Below are 22,432 nucleotides of genomic sequence, written 5' to 3' on the forward strand. Positions count from 1 at the left end.
GTCTACCTAGGCGTGGGGAATGGGAAGGGAGCTCCGGGCGTGGACTTCATTGGGCCACATGGGCCTGGCACAGTGGAAAATGGGGAACTTCCTGAAAAGAGGCCTGTGATGCCGGGAGAACAGGATTTGGAAAAGTCCACAATTTACTCTTGAAACACTTAGGTTTCCTTTCCTCCCCAGCCTCTTTCAGCCATCCCTAGCAGCACCTAGAACTTCTGTGGTCATTCCTAAGGGTACCCCCAGCTTGTTTTCTGGAGGAAGGACTCCTAGACTAGAGGACTGGACAGTAGGGTCAAGGCCCTGGCTCTTTTTTTTTTTTTTACATTTTAATTTATTTTTAATCTTCACCCAAGGATATTTTTCCATTGATTTTTACAGAGAATGGAAGAGAGGAGGAGAGAGAGAAGAGAAAGAAACATTGATGTGAGAGAGACACTTCAATTGGTTGCATACACATCTTACCTGGGACCAGGGATCGAGCCTGCAACTGAGGTACATGCCCTTGACCTGAATTGAACCCTTCAGTCCAAGGGCCAATACTCTATCCACTGAGCTAAACTGTCTAGGGCAAGGCCCTGACTCTTGGATGAACACCAACCAGGTCTTCCATGTGAAGAGGGGACCTCCTCCCTTTGCTTTTCCCTGAAAAAAGGAGTCTCAGCAGTTATTTACAAAGATTTATTACAGCAAGGAGCGGTTCAGGTCTGGAGTCAGGGAAGAGGGGAAGGGGGCAGAGCAGCTGCAGGACCGAAGAAGCTGGCTCCCCTCAACATATGCCCCCCCCCCAAGGATGTATACTAGGTGGCATTCCTGGCATCAAAGCACACACAAAACGCAACAAAGCAGGCTCTGCCAGTCCGTCTTCCAGGCACCCAGGCTAGGGGAAGATTTCCAAAATGAAGACACTGTGGAGAAGGGTGCCTGAATCCTCAGCCCTGGAAGAAGCCAGTAAGACGGGTGGTGACTGGGAGTCCCCCATAGGAGGGGAGGGGATGGAGAAGGATCTAGGGCACCTACAGGTTCTTTGTACCCCCCTTTCCTCAGACCTTAGGGTCCTGCCCTGTGGTTTTCCTGTGCCCAAGGGAGAGGGTCTGGAAGTAGAATTGTGAAGGATGGACCTTTGTCCCTCGATTACTAGATTTTCCAAGCAATTTCTCTCGCATCCTACATCCCACTGGGTGAATAGGGGGATAACTGGCAGGCGTAGGCATCAGGCAGCAAGTGCCCAGGACTCTGGGCATCAGCCAAAAGTGGGCAAACAAGCAAACACAGACCAGCTTTAGTCTTCTAGAAGTCAGAAGCCGCAGCCCTAGCGAGTGAGGGGAAGGGTAGAAAACAGGGTAGGGATAGAGGGTTTCTGCGGAACAGTAATGCCCCCTCCACTTCCTTCTGGGAGATGCAGAGCTGAGTGCCTATGTGCCAGGCTCAGGGTGGGCAGGGCGCTGTGGGTCTTCCCCAGGCTCTGCAAGACAAGCAGAAGGACTCAAGGCCTGAACACGCCTACCAAGGTCCCAGCTCCGCCTCCCCGAGCCCCACTCCCAAGCCTCACCACTTGGTGCGGGGTCTCTCACTTGGTCCTCAGAGCTTCCATCTCTCTGGGGCTCATCCAGAGGGGGCGGACGCTCCCAGGGCCCCTCCAGCCCCTGGCCACAAGGTGTCTTCTGCCCAACTGGGGACGAGGGGGGAAAAGATGAAACCAGACTCTGAGTGTCCACCTGACTGTCCTGGGTCAGGAGTCGAGTCTCTGATGGCTGAGGCTAAACTTTCTGAGGCCATGATGGTGGAGCGGAGAGAACCGTGGACTAGGACAGCTCTGCCAATGACTAGCCATGTGACTTGGATCAGCGGTCGCCAACTAGTGGTCCGTGAGGAAAGGTTGGTGACCGCTGACTTGATAGATAGTTCAGTTTATTACCTCTCTGAAGGGGATGGCAAAAGCAAAATTGTGTAGATGATCTTAAATAAGAAGGTAACACCTGCCTAACCCAGCGCTGGCACCCGGGAGCCACTCTGGGAGCTGTGGCAATTGATATAGTTCCTCAGTAGTCTTGTCATTCAATCCACTGCCCCGTTGCATTTCTGGAGGGAACAATCTCCTCTATTCTTTCCACCTGTTCTGGAGGTTTCGGTGGGAGTTGACTTAACTAGCGCTTTCGCTCCCATGGCTGACGTCCTGATGGCCAGAGATGCAGAGAGAAGGCCCAAGGCATTGTGTTTGGGTGTAAAGACTGGGTACATCAAGCAGGGATGGTCAATTGTCTTCATCCCCATAAATACATGTGCACTTGGAGGAATAGATGTATGTGGTGCAGCCTTCCATGTCTGGGCACGGGACAAACAGCCATGAAGGTCTGGAGTCGTCCTGCCTAGAAATCCTCTGGGCCCCCTCTGTGGAAGTTGTTGGGGCCCTGAGGCCCTTTCTGGGTCTTAGGCCCCTCTCTCTCCTCTCTTCCCAGGTAGCTGGGGTTGGAGGTGGGGTTGACCAGATGGTTCTTGAATCCTAGATTCACCATCTAAACACTAGAGGGCACCCTCTCATCCAGCTTAGGAAATAGGAGAACCAGTCACGGAGTCCAGAAGAGGACTTACCAGCCAGCCCCCTTTGCCTCCCAACAGAGACCTCATCCTGTGTTCGGAAATGCAAGTGTTGGGGACATTGGACACTCTTAGTTCTCTATGTCTGCATCTCCTTACCCCTCACCACCACGGAAGTGAAGTCCTTCCTTGGTCCAGGCGCAAAATTCATGTGGCCTTGCCTTAATACTCAGGGAAGAGAGGAAAATTGGGAAAAAGCTGATTGGGAGAGGGGCTGGGTCGATGTGAGCTCCCCAGGTGTCAGGAAAGGCTGAGTGTGAGGTATCCTGTGGGGTGAGAGGATGGGAAGGCCCCGTAGTGATTGCACTTTACACGTGGGAGGAACTGTGGCCAGGGAGGGGGCGCCCTAGGGCACTCAGGAGGACTGCACCTGGCCCACGGTGGTGGGGCCCAGCCTCACAGCCCCTTCAGCTTACCAGGGCCCCTGCTGCCCTTCAGGACTTCAGCCTGGCTGTCCTCCTCCTCCTCCTCTTCTTCATCGTCCTCCTCCTCTTCCTCCTCTCTTGGGTAGCCCAGCTCCCGCAGCTCCCCAAGCTCATCCTCCTCCTCCGAGGCCTGGTTCTCGCCCAGGTTGCTGATGGACTGCAGGTGAGACTCGGCAATGCGCTGCACGGCTGCCACGGGGACACCCAGAAGGGCAGGGTCAGTGGGACCCAAGAGCCAGCCCCTGCCTCCTTTCATGGGGCTGCATCAGAGCTACCCCTCCCCCCAGGGGTCTAGGTCAAAGGCTGAAGGCTACAGGTCAGTCTGCTGGGGGGAGCAGGGCTGAAGCAGCAGGGGGTAGACGCTTGATCAGATTTGGCTCTTAAGCTGCTCAAAGGTGCTGGCCCCCCAGAGGCTGGCCCCCGGCCAGAGGGTACCAAGCCGGGCAAGACCAGGCGGGCACAACAGCAGCTTAACATTCCCTGGCTGGGAGCTTGCTTTTCCAAGGACCTGGACACAGTGTCCGGCAGCTACAATCCCAGGGGATTTGTCCCTTTCAGTTCCTGGGGACGTGCCCAGCCGGCTTAGGGCTCCCTGCTCACCCCTGTCGCCCTATTGTTGGGCTCGGTCAACACCCCCTGGCACTGCCCCATCGCAGGTGCCACTCCATGCACCTCTGCCCAGCCTCTCAGAGGTAGGAACAGCCCTGAGACCGCGGACATGACAGTCGGCAGCCCGTGAGTCTGTGCCTGGGGATGTGGCGTGCTCAACGCGGCCCCCACAATCTTGACCCACATCCCCAAGCTTCCAGCTCCCTCTGTGGTGACCTAGAAAGCAGCAAACACCACCACCACCCCCCCCCCAGCACCACCAAGGCCTGCTGGGATTGGGCCTAGGAAGGGAGCTGTGTGGGCAGTCGGAGACACATTTCCAGAAGATGGAAAGGGCCAGGTGGTTCGGAGAAAGGGGCGAGGGCTGGGGGGTTCTGGGAGGATGGCAGAGGGTGAGGGGACACGGTGAGCCGCAGCTGGGGCAGAGGCCACAGGAGGCCAGGAGCTGGCGGGGTTTCAGGGCATTGGGGTCACTGAACTCCCAGCCCACAGACAAGAGGCTGGTGAGCTGAGGGCTGGAGTTGCCACAGTTCCCTCTTGGTCTGCAGGCAGCCCCTCCCTCAGAAAGCCCCGAGGGGCAGATCCAGGCTGGAAACCTCCGGTGCAGTGAGCAGGGCACCGCAGTCCTGCCAACTCGGGGACAGGCACAGAGGGTGCATTGTGTGTGTGCTGCCCCTCCCAGCCCGGGGCCTCCCGCTGGCTCTGGGCGAGCTCCCCGGGCAATAAAAGCACAATAAATCGCCCTGCCCTGGCCTTGGGGACGCGCGGCAAAGCTCTGCCCTGAGCCAAGTGTGAGAGCCGGGCCTGGGAGAGACCCCCTCACGCCAAGACTCAGTGCTGGCCGCCCTCTCCCAGGGGCCTGGGCGTCTCCCCTGCAAACCCGACCCTGTTAGGGGCTCTCTCTTGCCCAGAAAGGGGTGGAAGCCTCCAAAACAGTGCCCTTCAGGTACAGAGGGTCCTCTGAGGGCTGGAGGGAGGGGAGGAGGGAGGAGAGGAGGCAGCAGCTCCAGCAGCCTCCCTCTCCCCCAGCTGGAGGAGGTGAGCTCAGTTCATGAGCCAGAGAGACAACAATCGGGGTGCGCAGAGCCAACCTGGCACCCGTGGGCCTCCCGCGTGCTCAGCGCCCCGTGCCTGTGCCTCTCAGGGCTCTCTTGGGTCTCCCCCTCCCCCTTGTCTCCTTTTTCTGTCTCCATCTCCAGGGCTCTGAACCCCACCGCCCACCAGGTCTCCCTGTTAAACTCAACGGTCCCCAGCACAGACCCTGGTCTGCCCGCCCTTGTCCTGGTCCATCCCACTACCCTGCTTCTCCCCACTCCGGCTCTGGCTCTCCCAAGGTGCAGTCCAGAGGGCCGGGGGCGGTGAGAGGCTGGGGGGGGCAGTCTCTGGCCAGTGCAGGATGCCAGCGAGCCCTGGCCCACCCTCCTCCCCAGCCTCTGCCTCGTGCTCACAGGCAAGAGCACACGGGGTGGCTCTGCCTCGTCTCCACCCGCCGCCCCCACAGCCCAGGGCAGGGAGGAGAGCCGTCTTCTATTCTCTCCTCAGAAGATGCCACCCACACCCCACTGCTGCTTCCGGGGGCAGTTTCCCCACGTCCCTGCAGGCGGGCAGTCCTTCCAGGGGCTGGACCACACTGCAGCTGGCTGTGCCCTCATCTTCCTGTCCTGACGGAAGAGGAGGGGCCCCTGCCCGTCTCTCCTCTCCTCCCAGCCTCTCCTCCTGCTCCCAACCCCGGCAAGCAGCGGACAGGTGTGCGGTGGCCCTTGGCTAGAGCTGGGAATTCATTAAACCCGCCAGGAGGGAGCTCTCTGCACCCTTTTCACATCCTTCCGGTCCTCCTCCTTCTGTCCGTGGGAGGAGGGGGCCGCCAGGCAGGAAGGGCACAGGCCGGAGTGGAGGGGGTGGTGGGGAGGCATCCTAAGGCTGAGCAGGACCTGCCCGCACTCCGCCCCTCCAGGTGCCCTCCAGGTGTATCTCCCACGGCTCTCCACTTCCGGCCGGCTCTCCACTTCCACTTCCGGCCGGTGGCAGGCGATTTCACACCTCCTCCCCTCTGCCCGCCCTCTTCCTGGAATGCTGGCCCGGGCCTGGCCAGCCAGGTGAATTCCTACTCATCCTTCAAATCCAGACATCCTCTCCTCTGTAACTCCCTGACCCTTTGAGGCAAGGGCCCAGGAGGGGAGGGGCCAAATCTCACTCCCGTTTTTTTTTGCCGAATGCCACACTCGGTGCTGTGCTAGAGGGGCTTGCCTTTTAACACAGAAAGGAGAAGCGGGGAGAAGCCCCGGGTGCAGTCCTGGGCAGATGGCAGTGAACGGGAGAGGGGAGTGAGGGTGCAGCCAGAGGAGGAGGTGCCCTTTGGAGGGGGGGGGGTAAAGTGGGGGCGGCTGCACCTGCAGAGGGGAGTTTGCAGCTCAGTGCCTCCCATAGGTGCCCACTTGTTATTTTAGGCCACCTCTTTCCCCCACCCCCCACCCCACAGGGAACCTTCCCGGCCTCTGGACGCCTTCATTTTTAAATCTTCAACCGTAGATCATTTTTAATTGATTTTTAGAGAAAGTGGAAGAGAAAGGGAAAGACAGAGAGAAATATCGATGTGAGAGAAACATATCAATTGGCTGCATCCTGCAGGTGCCCTGACCAGGGCCCAGGCCGGGGAGAATCCTTCAACCCAAGTACGGTGCCCTTGACCAGAATGGAACCCGGCACCCTTCGGTCCCCAGGCCGATGCTCCATCCCCTGAGCCAAACCGGCTAGGCTGGGCACCTTCTTTTTCACAAGACAAATTAGGACCGAAATGGTCTCCTAAGTAGGGCTTGGGGGAACACAAGACAAACACCCCCCACACACACCCACTGACAGAAGCTCACCACTTCACCTCCCTCCCCGTGTCAGCCAGTGCCGGGGTCCCAGGGCGGCGGACTGATGGATGGGTGGGGGACAGTACCTTTCAGCGACGGGGGCGTGTAGGCACAGGGGTTGGATCTCTTCGATTTGAGGTGGTGCCCCTCTCCGGAGGCTCTCTGCCCGGGAAAGTGCCAGGTTAAACAGGCTCACCCTTCCCTGCCCCCTCCCTGCATCCCATCCACTCCATAGCAACCGGGCAGCTGGTCTAGCCGCTGCTGATGGGTCTGAGGGCACCCCGCGGCTTTGGAGGGGCCTCCTCAGAGCTGTGGCCCGGCTCAGGGCGGGGACCCTAGGTCCTGCAGGCCTCACCCCAGGCTGAGCAAACACCAGGGCCGAGGAGGATCTGCTACACTACACACCGGGCACCAGGCATTGCGGCCCGAGGTGCTGATTGAAATGCTGATTGATATGCTAATGTGTCCGCCGGGTGGTACCCGGCCTCAGCGGGGAGTCATCCCGCCAGCCCACCCATCCCTCCTCCCAGCGGCCCCGGGGACTCACCTGGTGCGGGGAGGCCTCCTCCTCTGAGGAAGGCCATCCGGGAGCGCAGGGAGGAGGAGCAGGGAGGAGGCAGGAGAGGGAAGAGAGAAAAGGAATCGGAATTACTCTCCCCGGAGGGCCAGGCCCGGGAGCGGGAAAGTGCCCTTTCCTTCCCGGTGTTGGGAGGTGCCTGTCAACAAATGAGCCGGGGAGAGCTGGGCTCCCAGACTTTCCCACTCCCCACCCTCCCGCTCCATCGCCTCCTCCTGGACTTTGGCAAGGGCCCCGAGACGGCACCAGAGTTGGGGTGGGGCCGGCCGGAGAGGGGTGGGGCCCACCTGGTGAGGAGTGCTCAGAGAGCCGGAACAGCATGGCAGGGGTGGGTCTCCGGCGCCGGATCTGAGGAGGTGAAGAAAGAGGTGGGGGGAGGGAGGATGGGGCTGACACCTGCAGCCTCCCCCTGCACTCCCCGTCCTTCTCCCGCCCCCCCCCCCTCAGTCAGCCGGGAACAAACTGTGCCCCGGAGTCCCCCGGGAACCTTTGCATCAAAGCCTGTCAGAGCTGACAGGAGCTCCATAGCTCACCCAACCCTCGCATTCCACTCAGGTGAAAACCCAAGGCTCTGAGAGGTTTAGCAACGTGCCCAAGGCCACACAGCACACATCGAGGCAGAGGAAGAATGAGAGAAAAACCTGTCCCTGACTCCCTCCCTTGCCCATCCCACTCCATGGCTACTCCACAGTGGGCATCTCCCTTTCTACCTGCCCTATAAGGCCCTTCCTCTCCTGTTTTTTTTTTTTTTTTTAAGACTTCGGGCCTGGGGAACCGAAGCTGGCGGTGGTGCATGGGCCATGGCACCACGTGGCCCTGCCCACCTAAGGTCAGCTCAAGGGCTCCCGAGAAACTGGATCCAGCTGCAGAGGGAGGCTGAGCCGGGCACTGCGGGCACAGAGGCTCGGTGCGGGCCTGAGCTGCAGACCACAGGGGCCTGCGGGCCGGTATTTCTGGGGGCCTCTGTCTGGGCCCCTCCAGTCTCTCTCAGGCTGTGGAACTCTTGGTCCATCCTCATAAACAACAACAGCCCTAGCCTGTTTGGCTCAGTGGATAGAGCGTCGGCCTGCAGACTGGAGGGTCCCGGGTCCCATTCTGGCTAGGGCACATGCCCGGGGTTGCGGGCTTGATCCCCAGGGTGGGGCGTGCAGGAGGCAGCTGATCCATGGTTCTCTCCCATCATGGATGTTTCTCTCTCTCCTCCTCTCTGAAATCAAATATACTTTTTTTCAAAAGTTAAAAAGAAAAGAAGAAATCCAGTGAGATTGTCGACATCATAAACAACAGCAACAAAAACCACACACACAAACAAAACAGAAAACAAAATGAAGAGTCGCCTCCTCAGTACCTGAGCCACGCAGAATAAATAGTGAGGGCGTGGGGTGAGGGGACACAGAGCCCGCCCGGGCACTGCCCCCGCCCCAGCGTGGCAATCAGACCAACTGTCAGTTAATTAGGTCCCTCCGAGCTCCAGGGAGAGCCACAGAGAACCAGGTGAATGAAGCTGGAGCTGCCACCTCCCCTGCCAGGCTCCCGCTCTGCCCTGCACACCCAGAGCTGCGGGCCTGGGCCCCGCGGGAGCCATGGCCCCCGTCTCCCCCGCGCTCCCTGCTCCGTTAGGGCCCAGTGCGACTGAGCAACAAGTGAATGGGCCAGGCTGCGGGGGGGGGGGGGGGGGGGGGGACCTCCTCTCCCTCCTGCCCCTCCCCACCTTCCGAGGCCTCCAGCCTCCAGGGAGGCCCTCCCAGCCCCAGCGGTCCCTGTGGACAGGTCTGGCTCCTGGGATGAGGGGTCACCCCTCCCATGTGGTGGCTCCGTCCGGGTCCTGACAGCAGGAGGCCCGGGGACACCCCCCCCCCCCCCAATGCAGACAGGATGGGACAGCGGGGCCGGGGGCTCCGCTCTAGGTCCGGGCACAGGAGGCCAGGTTGGTCACTCTGACCGGGCCCGGGGGGCGGGCGGTGGCTGGGAGGACCCTGTGCAGGGTCCGGGGGACAGTCCCCTCCCGGGGCGGCCCGGGCCGCCTCTCCCGGAGTTCTGGGGCGCGGGGTGGGGATGGGGCCCCCCGGAAAGTTGCACGTGTCTCAGCGAACTTCAGCCCCGCCGGGCGGGGACTGCGCGGGGCTCTCCGCGGCCCCGGCCCCAGGCCAGCGGACCCCGCGGCGCGGGGCTCAGGGGAGCCGGGGCGCAGGGGAGCCGGGGTGCGGGTGCAGGTGTGGGTGTATGTGGGGGGTGCTGCCGGGTGGGGGCGCCCCTTACCATCTCCACCTGCCGGGGGTCCAGCTGGCCGGGCGGCGCGGGCACGGAGAACTGGATCTTCTTGCGGTCCTTGGGGTCCATGGCGGCCGGGGGGCGGCGGGGCGGGTGCGGACTCCGGTCCCGGCGGCGCTCCCGCTCGGCCGCTGCTCCGGGCGGTTGGGGGGGGGGGTTAAGAGGAGGAGGAGGAGGAGGAGGAGGAGGAGGAGGAGGAGGAGGAGGAGGAGGAGGAGGAGGAGTGTGCGCTCCGGCCGAGCCCCGGCGAGGGGACCGGGAGGAGGGTCGCCGCCGCCCGCCCGCTCTCCGGCCCGGGCTCCCCGCGCCCCGGCTCCGCGCCGCCGCCCGGGCCCCGGTGCCGCTCTCCGCGCTCCTCCTCCCCTCGCTCCCGGAGCCGCCGGTGAGCCTCTGCCGCCCCGCGCTGCCTCTACCTCCCTCTCCCTCCGGAGTCTCCCCGCCCCGGCCTCCCGCCCCGCCTCTCCCCTCCCCGCCCCGCCCCCCGCCCCGCGGTCCGCCCGGCGCTCACCTGGCACTGGAGCGGGGCTGGGGGCGGGCTCAGGGGGCCGCGGCCAATGAGCGCCGAGAAGCGAGTTCTCCCCGGGCCGGGGAGGGTGGGGGGTGAGGGTTGGGGGGGTAGGAGGGTGTGACCAGGCCGGGGAGCAGGCTGGGGGCCCCCTGCCGTCTCCCCAGAACTTGAAGCTGCATTATTGATGGAGTCCAGCGGGGAGAATGAAGTGGGAGGCTGAGGGGGGAACTGGGGGGGGGGGGGGGGGAGGGCAGAGGTTCAGCGGGGACTCTGGCTTTAACCCCTACGTGGCCTGGGCACTTGGAGTTTTGCGGGGAGAGTGCCCCCAGCATGTCACGCTGGGAATGGGGGTGTCCTGGAAAGAGAGGGAATGTGAGGGGGGGGGGGTGCGTGGGAGGACACGTGTCAGTCATCCTGCAGGGAGTGAGTGTGTGAGTGCCTATAGCTGGGGAGTGTGTGTGTGTGTGTGTGTGTGTGTGTGTGTGTGGTGGGGGGTGCATGCTAGCCTGTAAGTGTGTCAGAGTGTCACGGATGCAGTGTGAGTGGCAGGGTGTGGGCGGGCTGTGAGTGTGTGAGGGAGGGTGTGGGTGAGGGGGAGCTGTCAGAGGCTGTCAAGGTGATGGGCATGGGTGTGCCAGCTCACCGGGGGCGCGGGATCCGCAGCTCCAGCCCGGGCAGGGGAGGGATGGGGTGTGATCCTGTACAAGGTGCGGTGTCTTCACGTGTCTCCTGTCTTTTCTCCCCAGACCGAATGGGAGGGAGGCAGAACCAGCCCAGGGGTGCAGAGCTGGGGGTGTTGGGGGGCTGCCTGTGGCTGTACACACGTGCTATCACGTGTGTGAGTTCCGTGCGTTCCAGAACACAGCGGAGGGGAGAGGGGTGTGCTCATTTCTGAGGTGTGAACCTCTCTCTCTTTCTCTCTCTCTCCCTCTCTCTCTCTCTCTCTCTCTCTCTCAATATTTGTGTGTTAGAGGGGCAAAGGGGAGGCCCCTGGCCCTGCGGGTGCACTGTCCCTGTGGATCTGTCCAGGCCCTGGGCGTCTGCAGGAGCCATGTTTCGCTCCGCAGGCCTGTGGGTGAGGGTCCAAATGCCTCTCTCTGGGCCCACCGGTTTGTGTGTAGATGCGGACATGGTGCGTGTCTGCCTGGGTTTGGGTTGGCCACGTTCTCCCTGGCCGCACGCAGGCCCGCATCAGTCAGCAGCCCTCCCCGCACCTCCAGCAACTTTTCCACTGTAGCCCCGGCTGCTGGTCCGGCAGAGGCTGAGCCAGGGACAGGAGGCCTGAGGAGTCCTGGCATTGGGGTCAGGGGCATGATGTGCCCCAGAGTCAGTGTTCACTCTGGGGGTGAGGGCGAGAGTGGCAGGAGGGCAGAGCTTCTGCTCTCTGACCCGAAAGCTCTGGCTGCTCAGCTCCACACCCCTCAACCCCGGGCCTGGCTCGGGTCCGGCTGTGTTTGTTGACTTATATGCTTGTTGGGAAACAGCCGGATGCCAGGCTGCTGGCCCAGGGGTGTGGGCATCTCTGGCAGCCCCTGGCCTGGCCCAGACCCCCTTCCAGATGGGGTGTGGCGGGGAGTGGCAAAGGCCAGTTTGGCAGCACCTTGCGAGGGTAAATAAGGAGGTTCTGAAAGTCAGAGGAACATGACCGGTCAGGCCAGGCAGTAATCCGAGTGGCGCTGGGCCGGCCGGGAGGGTGAGGGGCTGGTGGCCTCCAGTGCTGGCGGGTGGGAGGGGCCTGAGGTGGGATAAAGGGGTCCGAGGGCAGCTGGGCAGGCGATGAGAGGTCAGGGACAAGATGGGGTCACCACTAGTTGCACCTTGGAGCCCGTGAGAGCTGAGATTGGGGACCACACGGCTGCGGCTCATGTGAGCCGGGAGGACTTGTTTGTGGAGGCTCTGCCCATAGCCTCAGAGCTTGGGGGGCCTGCAGCAGGAAAGGCCCTGACCCAGGCTGGGCAGCTGGGAGGGAGACTTCCCTCGCAGCCCGGCCTGGAAGATGGAGTGTTTGGGATGGAGGGGAGGGTCTGCACCCTCTTCCCCAGCCTTTCTGGCACCCACAGCTCTGGCTGCTAAACCCTGGGGTTAAGAGGGGTCGGCAAGCCTAGCTGACAGAGGTACAAGCACAAGGGACAGACAGACAGGGAGGAGGAGGAAGGGAAGGAAGGATGACAGAGATAGGAGGGGAGAGAGAGAGGGAGGGAGAGAGAGAAAAAAAGAGAGAGAGAGAGGGAGAGAGAGAGAGGGAGGGAGAGAGAGAGAGAGAGAGAGAGAGAGAGAGAGAGAGGGAGAGAGGAAGGGGGAAGTAGAAAAAAGGTGAAAAGAGAGAGAAAACCCATGTGAGAGATGGAGAGACAAAGGGAGGAAGAGAAAGCATCACGACAGAGAGGCAGGAGACAGAGATGGAGAGAGAACAAAAATAGCTCAGCATTAAGATAATTGCAGCTCACAGCTCTGCCCTCCGCCAGGAATTAAATGAGGTTTTATTACTTTGATTTTTTCTCTCCTGGATCCTACGCGACTTCTCGAGAACTTGGGAAAAGTTTTTCAGGTGGGCGGTCAGGTGGTGGGGGCTGCGTGGGCGCCAGAGGAAGGGAACAGGACTTCTGGGAGCTGGGGGAGGCTTGGGGAGCGGCAGGGAGAGTGGGGAGGGCCTGGGAGGGGCAGGGAGGGGAGCCTGTGTCAGGCACATCCCAAGGGGCTGAGAAGCCAGTGGCCAGGGTGACCTCCATTCTCTTCAACTTAGAATTAATCATATGCAAATGAGATGTAAAAAGAATATGCACTCTTTGGGTATTATTCTTGAGTTAGAAGCACAGTCAATTAGGCCCAAGGAACAAATTCAAGACCTTGTTTGACTTAACTAATTGAACTTTGGATCTTCCTACTCGGACTGACAAAGAAGTCTTATCACAGGCTGTCTATTGATGTACAATAGGTGTAAGCACACTATTTTTTTAAAATATGTTTTATTGATTTTTTTTTTTTTACAGAGAGGAAGGGAGATAGTTAGAAACATCGATGAGAGAGAAACATCAATCAGCTGCCTCCTGTACGCTCCCTCCTGGGGATGTGCCTGCAACCAAGGTACATGCCCTTGACCGGAATCGAACCTGAGACCCTTCAGTCCACAGGCTGATGCTCTATCCACTGAGCCAAACCGGTTTGGGCAAAGCACACTATTTTAAAAAAGATTTTTAAATTGATGTTTTAGAGAGAGGGGAAGGGAGAAGGAAAGAGAGAAACATGGAACCACAACGCCCTATCCGGAACCTACTGGGAATCGAACCAGCAACCTTTTGGTGCACAGGACGACGCCCAAACACCCCAGCCCCTTCAGCCAGGGCCTGAGCACACTATGATGAGCGCACAGTTTCTCTTCACATCACTGCCTGATGCTGGCCACCGTGCCTGGCACAGGAGAGGGGCCTGGCACAGGAGAGGGGCTGCATTAACTGCCTCTGGAAGGTGAATGAGGGAGGGTGGTAGGAGGCCTTTGCCCTGTTTCTCGATGGGGAGAATGGACAATCAGGAACATTCTATTCCTTCCCCCAGGCAAGACAGTCTCATGGACTGAATATAAACTGGGGAGCTGGCCCTAACCGGTTTGGCTCAGTGGATAGAGCGTCTGCCTGCGGACTGAAGGGTCCCACGTTTGATTCCGGTCAAGGGCATGTACCTTGGTTGCGGGCACAACCCCAGTAGAGGTTGTGCAGGAGGCAGCTGGTCAATGATTCTCTCTCATCGATGATTCTAGCTCTCTATCCCTCTCTCTTCCTCTCTGTAAAAAGTCAATAAAATATATTTAAAAAAGAAAAAAAAAAGGAAAAAAAAGAACAGGACATTGTGAACATCATTCATTCATAGGGTCACTAGGAATCAGAGCTGAATCAATTGCATGAACACACACACACACACACACACACACTCGCCCCAGCCCAGTACAGGGCTCCAGGTAGATCATCAAGAAAGTTCCAGCTCTAAGGATGCAGTCTGAGAATGGCCAGCAGGTGGCAGAGCCGGCTAGAGTTTGGGCTGACCTGCTGGCACTTTGAGACCGTAGTTAGGCATCACACCCATGACCTTGGCTCCACCGAGTTGAACCCAGCTGGCTGGGTTGGCATGAGGCAGCTGGAAGGGATGCCCCAGGAAGCCCTGGAAGCAAACTTAGAGAAGCTGGGGAGCACTAGCTGGGCGCACTGGGGCGTCTTTCCCTGACCCTGGTGGTGGTGGTGGGCCATGGGGGGATGGTGGGGAGGAGTGGACAGGCTACCCTTTCAGCAAGGACAGTGGTGGCTCCAGGACAGGCAGGCAGTCATCCGAGACTTCCACTCACACACTCATTCATTCATCCTTTTGCTCATTCAATAAATTCCCATTGGGTGCTTTAAACACATACACACACACACACACACACACACACACACAACTTTATTGAGTTAGAAACCAATCTTAAATATACATTTCTATGAGTTTTTGAAAAATTTATAGCATATAACCACGATCACAATTCAGATATAGAGCATTTTCATCCCCCAAAAACATTCTCTTTTGCCCCATGCAAATCAACCTCCCCTCTCCCTCACCGGGTGTATCATTAGTCTTAGCACACTATTTTGAGACATATCCTTCCCACCATCTGTCTTTGCACCATCATCTGCCTGCCATAGTGCCCAGAATACAGTAGGCACTGCATGCTGTGGAGGGGATGGATTGAGAAATGAATGAATGGATGAATACGTAAGTCAAAGACATTGACTACGATACATATACGGAGGCACTTACTTTCTGCTGGGCACTGGGCTAGGCCCTTTATATACACATTGGTGGCCCAGTGCATGAAATTTGTGCGCATTAAAGGGGAATTAATTAGAGGAAATGTTTTATTTATTTATTTTTAAAATATATTTTATTGATTTTTTACAGAGAGGAAGAGAGAGGGATAGAGAGTTAGAAACATCGATGAGAGAGAATCATCGATCAGCTGCCTCTTGCACACCCCCTACTGGGGATGTGCCCGCAACCAAGGTACATGACCTTGACTGGAATCGAACCTGAGACCTTTCAGTCTACAGACCGACACTCCATCCATTGAGCCAAACCGGTTTCAGTTAGAGGAAATATTTTAATATTGCTATTTGCCTTTTCTCTATAATAGAAGTGTCCGAGATGAAAGAAAATTAGTAAAATGTATATGAAAATCTTCCTTCTGTCCAGGTCTGGGGCACACCATGGGAACCAGAGTCAAGTTCCTGCCCACCCATGTGCACCTCAAAATCAAGCTAGACCCAGACCCAGTGGCCCCACCCCCATTGGGCTAGATCCAGAACAGACCAGCCCCAACCCTGTCAAGCCCCACCAGGTTGGGGGCTCAGTCGCAGGTCCCTGTTAATTGCTCGTTAAGGCCTCCACCGTGGGCACAGTCCTCTGTGTTACGGGAGCCCCGCTCTGCTGTGGGCACAGCCATGTTGTGTTATGGAATCCCTGCCTCCACTGTGGGTGCAGCCATCTTGTTACAGGGTAATGGTCAATTTGCATATTCCCTCTTTATTAGATAAGATTACTTTATTAGTATCATTCCATTTTACAGATGAGGCAAATGAGGCCAAGAATCTTCTTTTAAAAATATATTTTATTGATTTTTTACAGAGAGGAAGGAAGAGGGATAGAGTTACAAACATCAATGAGAGAGAAACATCCATCAGCTGCCTCCTGCACACCTCCCGCTGGGGATGTGCCCGCAACCAAGGTACATGCCCTTGACCGGAACCGTACCTGGGACCCTTGAGTCTGCAGGCTGACGCTCTATCCACTGAGCCAAACCAGTTAGGGTGAGGCTCAGAATCTTTTGCCTAGACCCAGAGCCTGGGTTCAAACACAGACAGTCTGACCCAGAGCTCTCACTCTTCACTGCTGCCTTTCACACATTCAGGATGGGCAAGTGGAAGGTTGCCTGCATGTACTGCCCCACCTTCTCCCTTGCTCAGCGTTGGATGGGGTTTCTCTCTTGCCCAGCCTCCTTTGGACCCGTCTGGGGACAGCGACGGCGGAAGGGGGGGTGGTGGGAAGCAGAAATCAATGTGCCTAGGCTGCCCTCTGGTGGCAGATACGAGGACAGCGGTTTCTCTGCTTTCTGGCGCCCCCAGGTGGGGTGTTGCTGAGAAGAACGAACAAGCCAGCAGCCCACAGCCGGGGCAGCCTCAGCCCGGGGCACCTGGAGACTCCCTGCTCTGGCCACTGCCTGGTGCCCCCAGAGGTGCCAGCTGAGGCTGCCCCCGAAGAATGCCAGCTGCCGGAGCCCGCCGCCTCCCACCCCCTCCACCAGCCTCACACACACTCCAATCCCGGTCCAGTCGGCTGCTTCCATTCCCTGAAGAAGGGGCCCTAAAGTTAAAACAGCTGTTAATTTATAAACCAATTTTTCCGTGACTGCTTAATAAATCGCCAGCAGCTGCTCTGCCCCCTCCTCCTGCCCAGGCACCGGCCCTGAGGGCTGCATGGAGAAGCTCGGAGCCGCCAGCCTCCCCTCCTGCCTCCTCCCCCCAAGTCCCCAGCTTGCCCCCATTTTCCAGGGAAGTGGGTGGGCTTGGGGGAAACCCTGAGGAACCCAGCTTCTTTGGGTTTCGGTGGAGTGCAGAGGTGAGGATGGGTTTTCTTACCTAGTGGGCTGCAGCCTAAAGGCCGTCCCTACCCATTCCCTATAGTCCCCCCCCCGCCCCCCCCCACACACACACACACACATACCCAGACTCCCAGGCCCAGAGGTAGGTGTCTAAGGTCGCTTTAGTTCTGGGGAGATGAGGGGGTCCAGATTCCCTAGAGCCGTTTCCCCGAGCCCCTGGGAGGTAAGGGGACTCTGGGCTCATCCCACATAGTGCTGGAATCTCAATCCCCATGTCAGGGCGGTCCCCCTGACACATGCTAACCACCCCCCCGACTCTGCTGTTCTCCCAAGGGTGGGCTGGGGAGGTGCCCACACACCTATCCCCAGGATAATGAGAGGAGGGATGTGGGCCTCCAGAACAGTCACTGTGCCCACCTCCCTCGTACAGAAGGCACCATAAAAACCCACTGGCGGGACAGGCATGTTTTTATTATTATTATTATTTATTATTGATTTTTTAGAGAAGGGATAGAGAAAGAGAGAGAGAAACATCCATCTGCTACCTCCTTTATGCCCCCTGAGCCTGAAACCCAGGCATGTGCCTTGACCACAAACTGAACTGACAATTCTTCAGTGCACAGGACGCCGCCCAACCCACTGAGCCACACCTGCCAGGGCCACAGCCATGTTCCTTCTCTTTCCATCTGCAAATTCCAAAGGCACTTTGGAAAAGTCCTGCTGGTATTGTGACCCCTGACTCCTCAGGGCAAGGGGTCAACTTTGCCATGCCCCTGTAGGCACAAGGAGATCCAGAGAAAAGGGGAGGTAGGATGGTAAAGCACATCAGGTCAGGCGTTCAAATCCTGGCCTCCCATTTACTAGCTTCATGACTTTGGGCAAATAACTTAACCTCTCTTTCCTTGATTGTCTCCATTTATAAAATAGGGATAATTACAGAATTATGAGAATTAAACAAGTGTATGCATATACAGTGCCTGGCACACAGGAAGTGCTTACAAAGTGACAGAGTATTATCTTCCTGCCCCCTGCTGGATCTCCTGGGTCCCCCAGGTAGCAAATCGTGGGGTGGGGGTGTTCAGGAGATTTTCAGGGGGTAGGTAGTAGTACTGGGGACAAAATTAAGAAGAAAACCAACTAGGTTTGGCTCAGTGGTAGAGTGTCGGTCTGTGGACTGAAAGGTCCCAAGTTCAATTCCGGTCAAGGCATGTACTTTGGTTGCAGGCATATCCCCGGTAGGGGGTGTGCAAGAGGCAGCTGGTCGACGTTCCTCTCTCATCGACGTTTCTAGCTCTCTATCTCTCTCCCTTCCTCTCTGTAAAAAATCAATAAAAAAATATATTAAAAAAAGAAAAGAGAAAAGAAAACCACCTAGGATTCCTGCATTGTATGGTTCTGACTGGGTTTTCTCATTCTGGGCCACTCTTCCACCACCTCCCCCATCCCTTCACCCCACCCCTCCCTCCTCTGGTAGCCACGCCCTCCCCCAGCCTGCTTCTGGGGAAAGAAGGGAAAGCTTACACACACTCCAACTCCAGGAGCCCCTGCCTCTTAAGAATTAGGTTCTGCCCAGTCGGTATAGCTCAGCGGTTGAGCATCCCAAGAGGCCGCCGGTTCCATTCCTGGTCAAGGCACATGCCCAGGGTTGTGGGCTTGATCCCCTGTGGAGGGCGTGCAGGAGGCAGACAGTCAATGATGTTTCTCTCTTTTCCATTTTTCTATCTCTCTATCCCTCTCCTTTCCTCTCTCTCAAAAATCAATAAACACGTTAAAAAAATAATCAGTAAGTTCCTCCCCCAGTCTGTCTAATGAAATCCTTCCATTTCTTCTCTTGTTCTCTAGTCAGTAGGGGCTAACCTTTCCTGCCCCACCCCCATGGGGATGGGGAGGCATCAGAGAGCCTGCTGGCCTCTTTTGTCACCCAGGCCAACGTGAGCCCGGCCTGGCCGTACCCTCCCTGTGCCCAGAGCAGTTCCGTCGGCCTCTTTGGGCCTTGGGCTTCCCAGCTCTATAATGGGGAGAATCCCAGAAGCTACCTCCTGGGTGTCGTGAGGGTTGAACTTGACACTGCCCATGAACCGTGAAGTCCTTAGCATCAGGCCCGGCTCTCAGCAGGTGCTGAGGACACGGTGGCGGAAAGGCAGGTGGCAGAGGGTGGTGGAAAGGTGCCAGAGATGGACTGTCTGGGGTCAAAGCCCAATCCACGACTCCCAGCTGAGCGACCTTGGCTCTAACCTTTCTGTGCTCCCGTGTCTTCGTCCCTAAAATGGGGACTATACCAGAACCCACAATGGGGAGACACTAGAGCTCTGGAATAGTTCCCCAGCTAAGTAGGTGTTTGCCTGAATCCATAGTATTGTTAGTTGCTGTTACTATCATCTGCCCCTTCCCCCTCCCCCCCAGCACTGCTGCTCTTCGGCTCTGCTGCACCCAGGGGCTTGTTGATGGCAGAGGGTGGCAGGGGTGAGCAGACCCAGCCTGGAGACCCTGGGGTTGGGGATCTGGGCTCAGGGCAGGCCCACAGCCTCCACTTGCTCAGTGCGCCCTCCTTTGGCATCCCCTTAGCTCTGCTTTGGGCGCCATCAGGAGGCCTGCCCCTGCCTCTGTGAGTCAATGGCCCTGCACAGCAGCCAGCCTCCTCCCTCTGCCCAGGTCCTGACTACCTCCTGGAAATAACGCGGGTCCCGGGGGCCCACTCAAGCCTAGGACTGCTCTGCCAGGGTGCCAGCTGGTGCCCACGGGGGCGGGGCGGCAGTCTGATCATGTGGAAAGGGAAAGCTGGAGGCACCCCGAGCCTGGGAGGCCCCCACCAGAGACAAGAAAGGACTGGGGCATCCAGGACAGCCTAGTAACTTCCTTCCCCTCCGGACGGACGGGGGTGAGAGCGGAGCTGGGCCTGTCCGGTGCCTCGGTGTCCTCTGCCATCCAGCAGGTGGAGACCTCACTTCTGTTCCCCTCCCCCTCCCCCTCGCTCCTGCCCCAAGGCCTTGGCTTTGGCCTCTCACGGCTCCTTGCCCTCTTTCCTTTCTTAAAGAAGCCGAGCTCAGCCTCCTCCTCCCCACCGGATTCTCTCCTTGGAAGCCTCGCAGAAGGACACAGGGGCAGGATAAAAGCAGACCCCTGCCAGGTCTGGGGCTGCATCCCAAGCCCGCCCGGGGCGCCGACCCCGGAGTCTCCCCGCTCTCCCGCCCCCGCCCCTGCCCGCCGCCGCTGGCCCTTTAAGAGCCGCTCTGCGCGCCGCCGTCCCGGATCAGCCAGAGAGACCATTAAAATTTTATGCAGAATGAAAATGGGCCAGGTCTCCAGCTTCCTCGCTCCCATCCAATGATTTATTACTCGCAAATACCACAGAACTAATTAGTATAGTAATTAATTAATACGCATTTGCATATTTGCATGTGCAATTAGTGCAGTGGAGTGATTACTGGGAGGATGAGGGGCCCCGGATTGTCAGATGCGAGGGGGAAGTGGCCTGGAAAAGAGTTAGTGGGAATGAACTTTGTAGGGAGCGCGGGGCGGGGCTGGCGGGGGCGGGGGCGCGGGGGGCGCCGGGCCGGGCGCGGGGCCGCCCGCAGGGAGCGCCCGGCCCGGCTGGACCGCCGCCCCGAGGTGCCCGTCGGGGGTCGCGACCCCGGCGCCCCCGCGCCCCCTCCCCGCCCGCCCGCCCCGCGCGTGGCACGGCTCCAGGCGGGCCTGATTGCTATGCATTGTGTTTCTTGTTGCGAGCGGCGCGCGGGATGGGGCTGGCACAAGCTGTCTCCCTGCCACGCGGCGGTGGCACCTTAAAGGGGCAGCGTTCTCTTCCCGCCGCCGCCGCCGCGGCCCCGGCCCCACCTCGGAGCCGCCTGCTGGACCCGTTTCCGAGAGGCGACCTTGGGCCCACGCCGGGCTCCGGGCTCCGGGCTCCGGGCGCGAGGCGGCGGCCGGGAGGCGGCGCGGCCCCGGGGCGCGGGGCGCGGGGCGCGGGCGGAGGGAGCCCGGCGGCGGGAAGTCAGGCTGCGCTGGGCTGGGTGCCAGGCGCGCGGCGGGGGTGGGGGGGCGGGGTGGAGGTGGGAGGAGAAAACAGGGAGAAAGCTGGAGGAGAAGGAGAGAGGGGCAGGTCCCGCTTGGTGCCAGGTGCACCCTCGTAGGACAACTGCTAGCTTGGAATCCTCGCACAGGTTCTGCGGGGCAGGGCTCCTTGTGCCCATTCTACAGACAGGACAGAACAGGCCGGTGTGGCAGGCCGCCAGTGATCACGTGGTGGAGCAGGGGTTCCAGCTGGCCTGTCCAGCCCCAGGTGCTCCACGTGGTGCCAAGGGCCCCCGAGGAGAAAGTGGCATTTCCTTAGGAGACACCCGGGAGGACTTCCTGGTGGAGGAAGCACCTCGCTGGGCCTGCACTGCAGAGGCGGACCCCTGGAGACGCTGAGGGAAGGGAGATGCAGAGCAGAGGAACCCCATGTTTCCTGTGACTGCCCCTCCCTGTGTACGCAGGGATCCCCCACCCATCCATCAACCCAACTGCAGAGACCACGGGGCACTGGCTCCTGTGCCTCGGGGGCTTGCACAGACAGAGGACAGGCCGTATGCACCAGTCCTTCCCAGGGGCACTCCTTCCCTCTCTTTTTCGGAGTGTGCTGGTCCCACAGGGTGGAGACCATGGGGTTTTGGAGAAAGGAGCACAGTTTGACATAATGAATAAGAGCATGTAGACTCAGAGCCAGAACTTGGTTCAGAGCAGGCTCTGCCACGTACTAGCTGTGTGATGTTGGCCTTAGCCGTAACCTCAGCCTCTCGGAGCGTCAATGCCTTGTGTTTAGGAGGAAATAGTAACCCCACCGTCAAGGCTGTGATGAGACTGGAGTGAGGGGGTGTCTGTGAAGCCAGGGCCGGCACAGATGGTGCTCACCAGTCACTATGGGTCACAGACCACACTGTGACAGAGGGCTCTGCAGCCCCGGGGGCAGCAAGGCCCCGGAGTAGGACTCGGGGTCCTAATTTCCAGTCCCAGCTCAGTTATTGGGGGACCCCAGGCAGGCCGCCCCCCTCTGTGCTCCGGTTTCTCTAAAATGGGGCGCTGGTCCCTGATGCTCCCACCCCTAGACTGTTCCCTCCCCTCCCATACCAGCCTCGGCCCCTCAGGGTCGGGAAGCAGGGAGGCAATGGCTGAGTCTCATTCACAGTGTCCTGGGCTCCGCTCTCCCAGGGGCTGAGCCAGGAGGGCTCTGCTTAAACTGTGACCTCCTGTCCCGAAGGGTCACTTCCTGCGTGACCCCCACTGGGGATGGAGCCCACAACCCGGCATGTGTCCTGACTGGGAATTGAACTGTGATCTTCTGGTTCCTAGTTTGATGCTCAACCCCTGAGCCACGCCGGCTGGGCCTGGCTGTCCTTCCGGTCCCCCTGTCAGTGCTGGGGGAGCGGAGCAGGCGGGCAGCGGTCACTGCTCCCATTTCACAGGAGAGGAAGCATAGGGCCACTCGGTTAGACCACGGCGGCCCCCTGCTGAGCCCAGAACTGCTGGGACACCCTTGGTGTGACTGCCTTCTGGTGTGGACTCCCAGGGGGACAGGGGCAGCACACCCCGACTGCTCACTTGCAAAACGGACAAGAAAGCCAGAACAAAGAGGTGGCAATGAACAGAACCGCAGGCACAAATGCTAAGACATAAAGTCAATCGGGAGCATTGGGCACGGCTGGACGGGGCCTGGGCTGAGGCAGCATCTTCACACCTGTTGGCTCCTTTAACACAATGGCCCATTTTACAGACCGGAAGCCCGACTTCCACGGCAGTCAGCGCTGGGATTGCTGGGAGGCTGATGGCGGAGGAGGGGCTCCTGGGGGTGGGTGGGTGTCCTGCCCTGACCGCGGCCTTCCCTTTCTGGGGAGAACTGGCACCTCCTCAGACAGTGGCAGAGAGGCCTCGGTACCCCCGCCACTTGTTGAAGACACTCTGTGTGCCGGGCTCTGGGCCTCCTTCCTGCCTTCC

General features: G+C 59.1%; 1 protein-coding gene across 1 annotated transcript; it reads right to left on the bottom strand.

The window, feature by feature from the left end:
• Window positions 1-663: 663 nt before the first annotated feature.
• PPP1R1B (protein phosphatase 1 regulatory inhibitor subunit 1B) lies at window positions 664-9,476 on the bottom strand. Its single transcript, XM_084862710.1, has 7 exons — window positions 9,324-9,476; window positions 7,352-7,412; window positions 7,035-7,057; window positions 6,574-6,649; window positions 3,012-3,209; window positions 1,550-1,669; window positions 664-1,462 (listed from the first exon to the last, which is right to left on the bottom strand). The coding sequence occupies exons 1-7, from the start codon at window positions 9,402-9,404 to the stop codon at window positions 1,413-1,415; spliced, it is 609 nt and encodes a 202-aa protein (XP_084718836.1). The 5' UTR covers window positions 9,405-9,476; the 3' UTR covers window positions 664-1,412.
• Window positions 9,477-22,432: the final 12,956 nt, after the last annotated feature.

The sequence above is a fragment of the Pipistrellus hanaki genome, assembly GCF_964339955.1.
Source record: "Pipistrellus hanaki genome assembly, chromosome: 16".
In the NCBI taxonomy this organism is placed as follows: domain Eukaryota; kingdom Metazoa; phylum Chordata; class Mammalia; order Chiroptera; family Vespertilionidae; genus Pipistrellus; species Pipistrellus hanaki.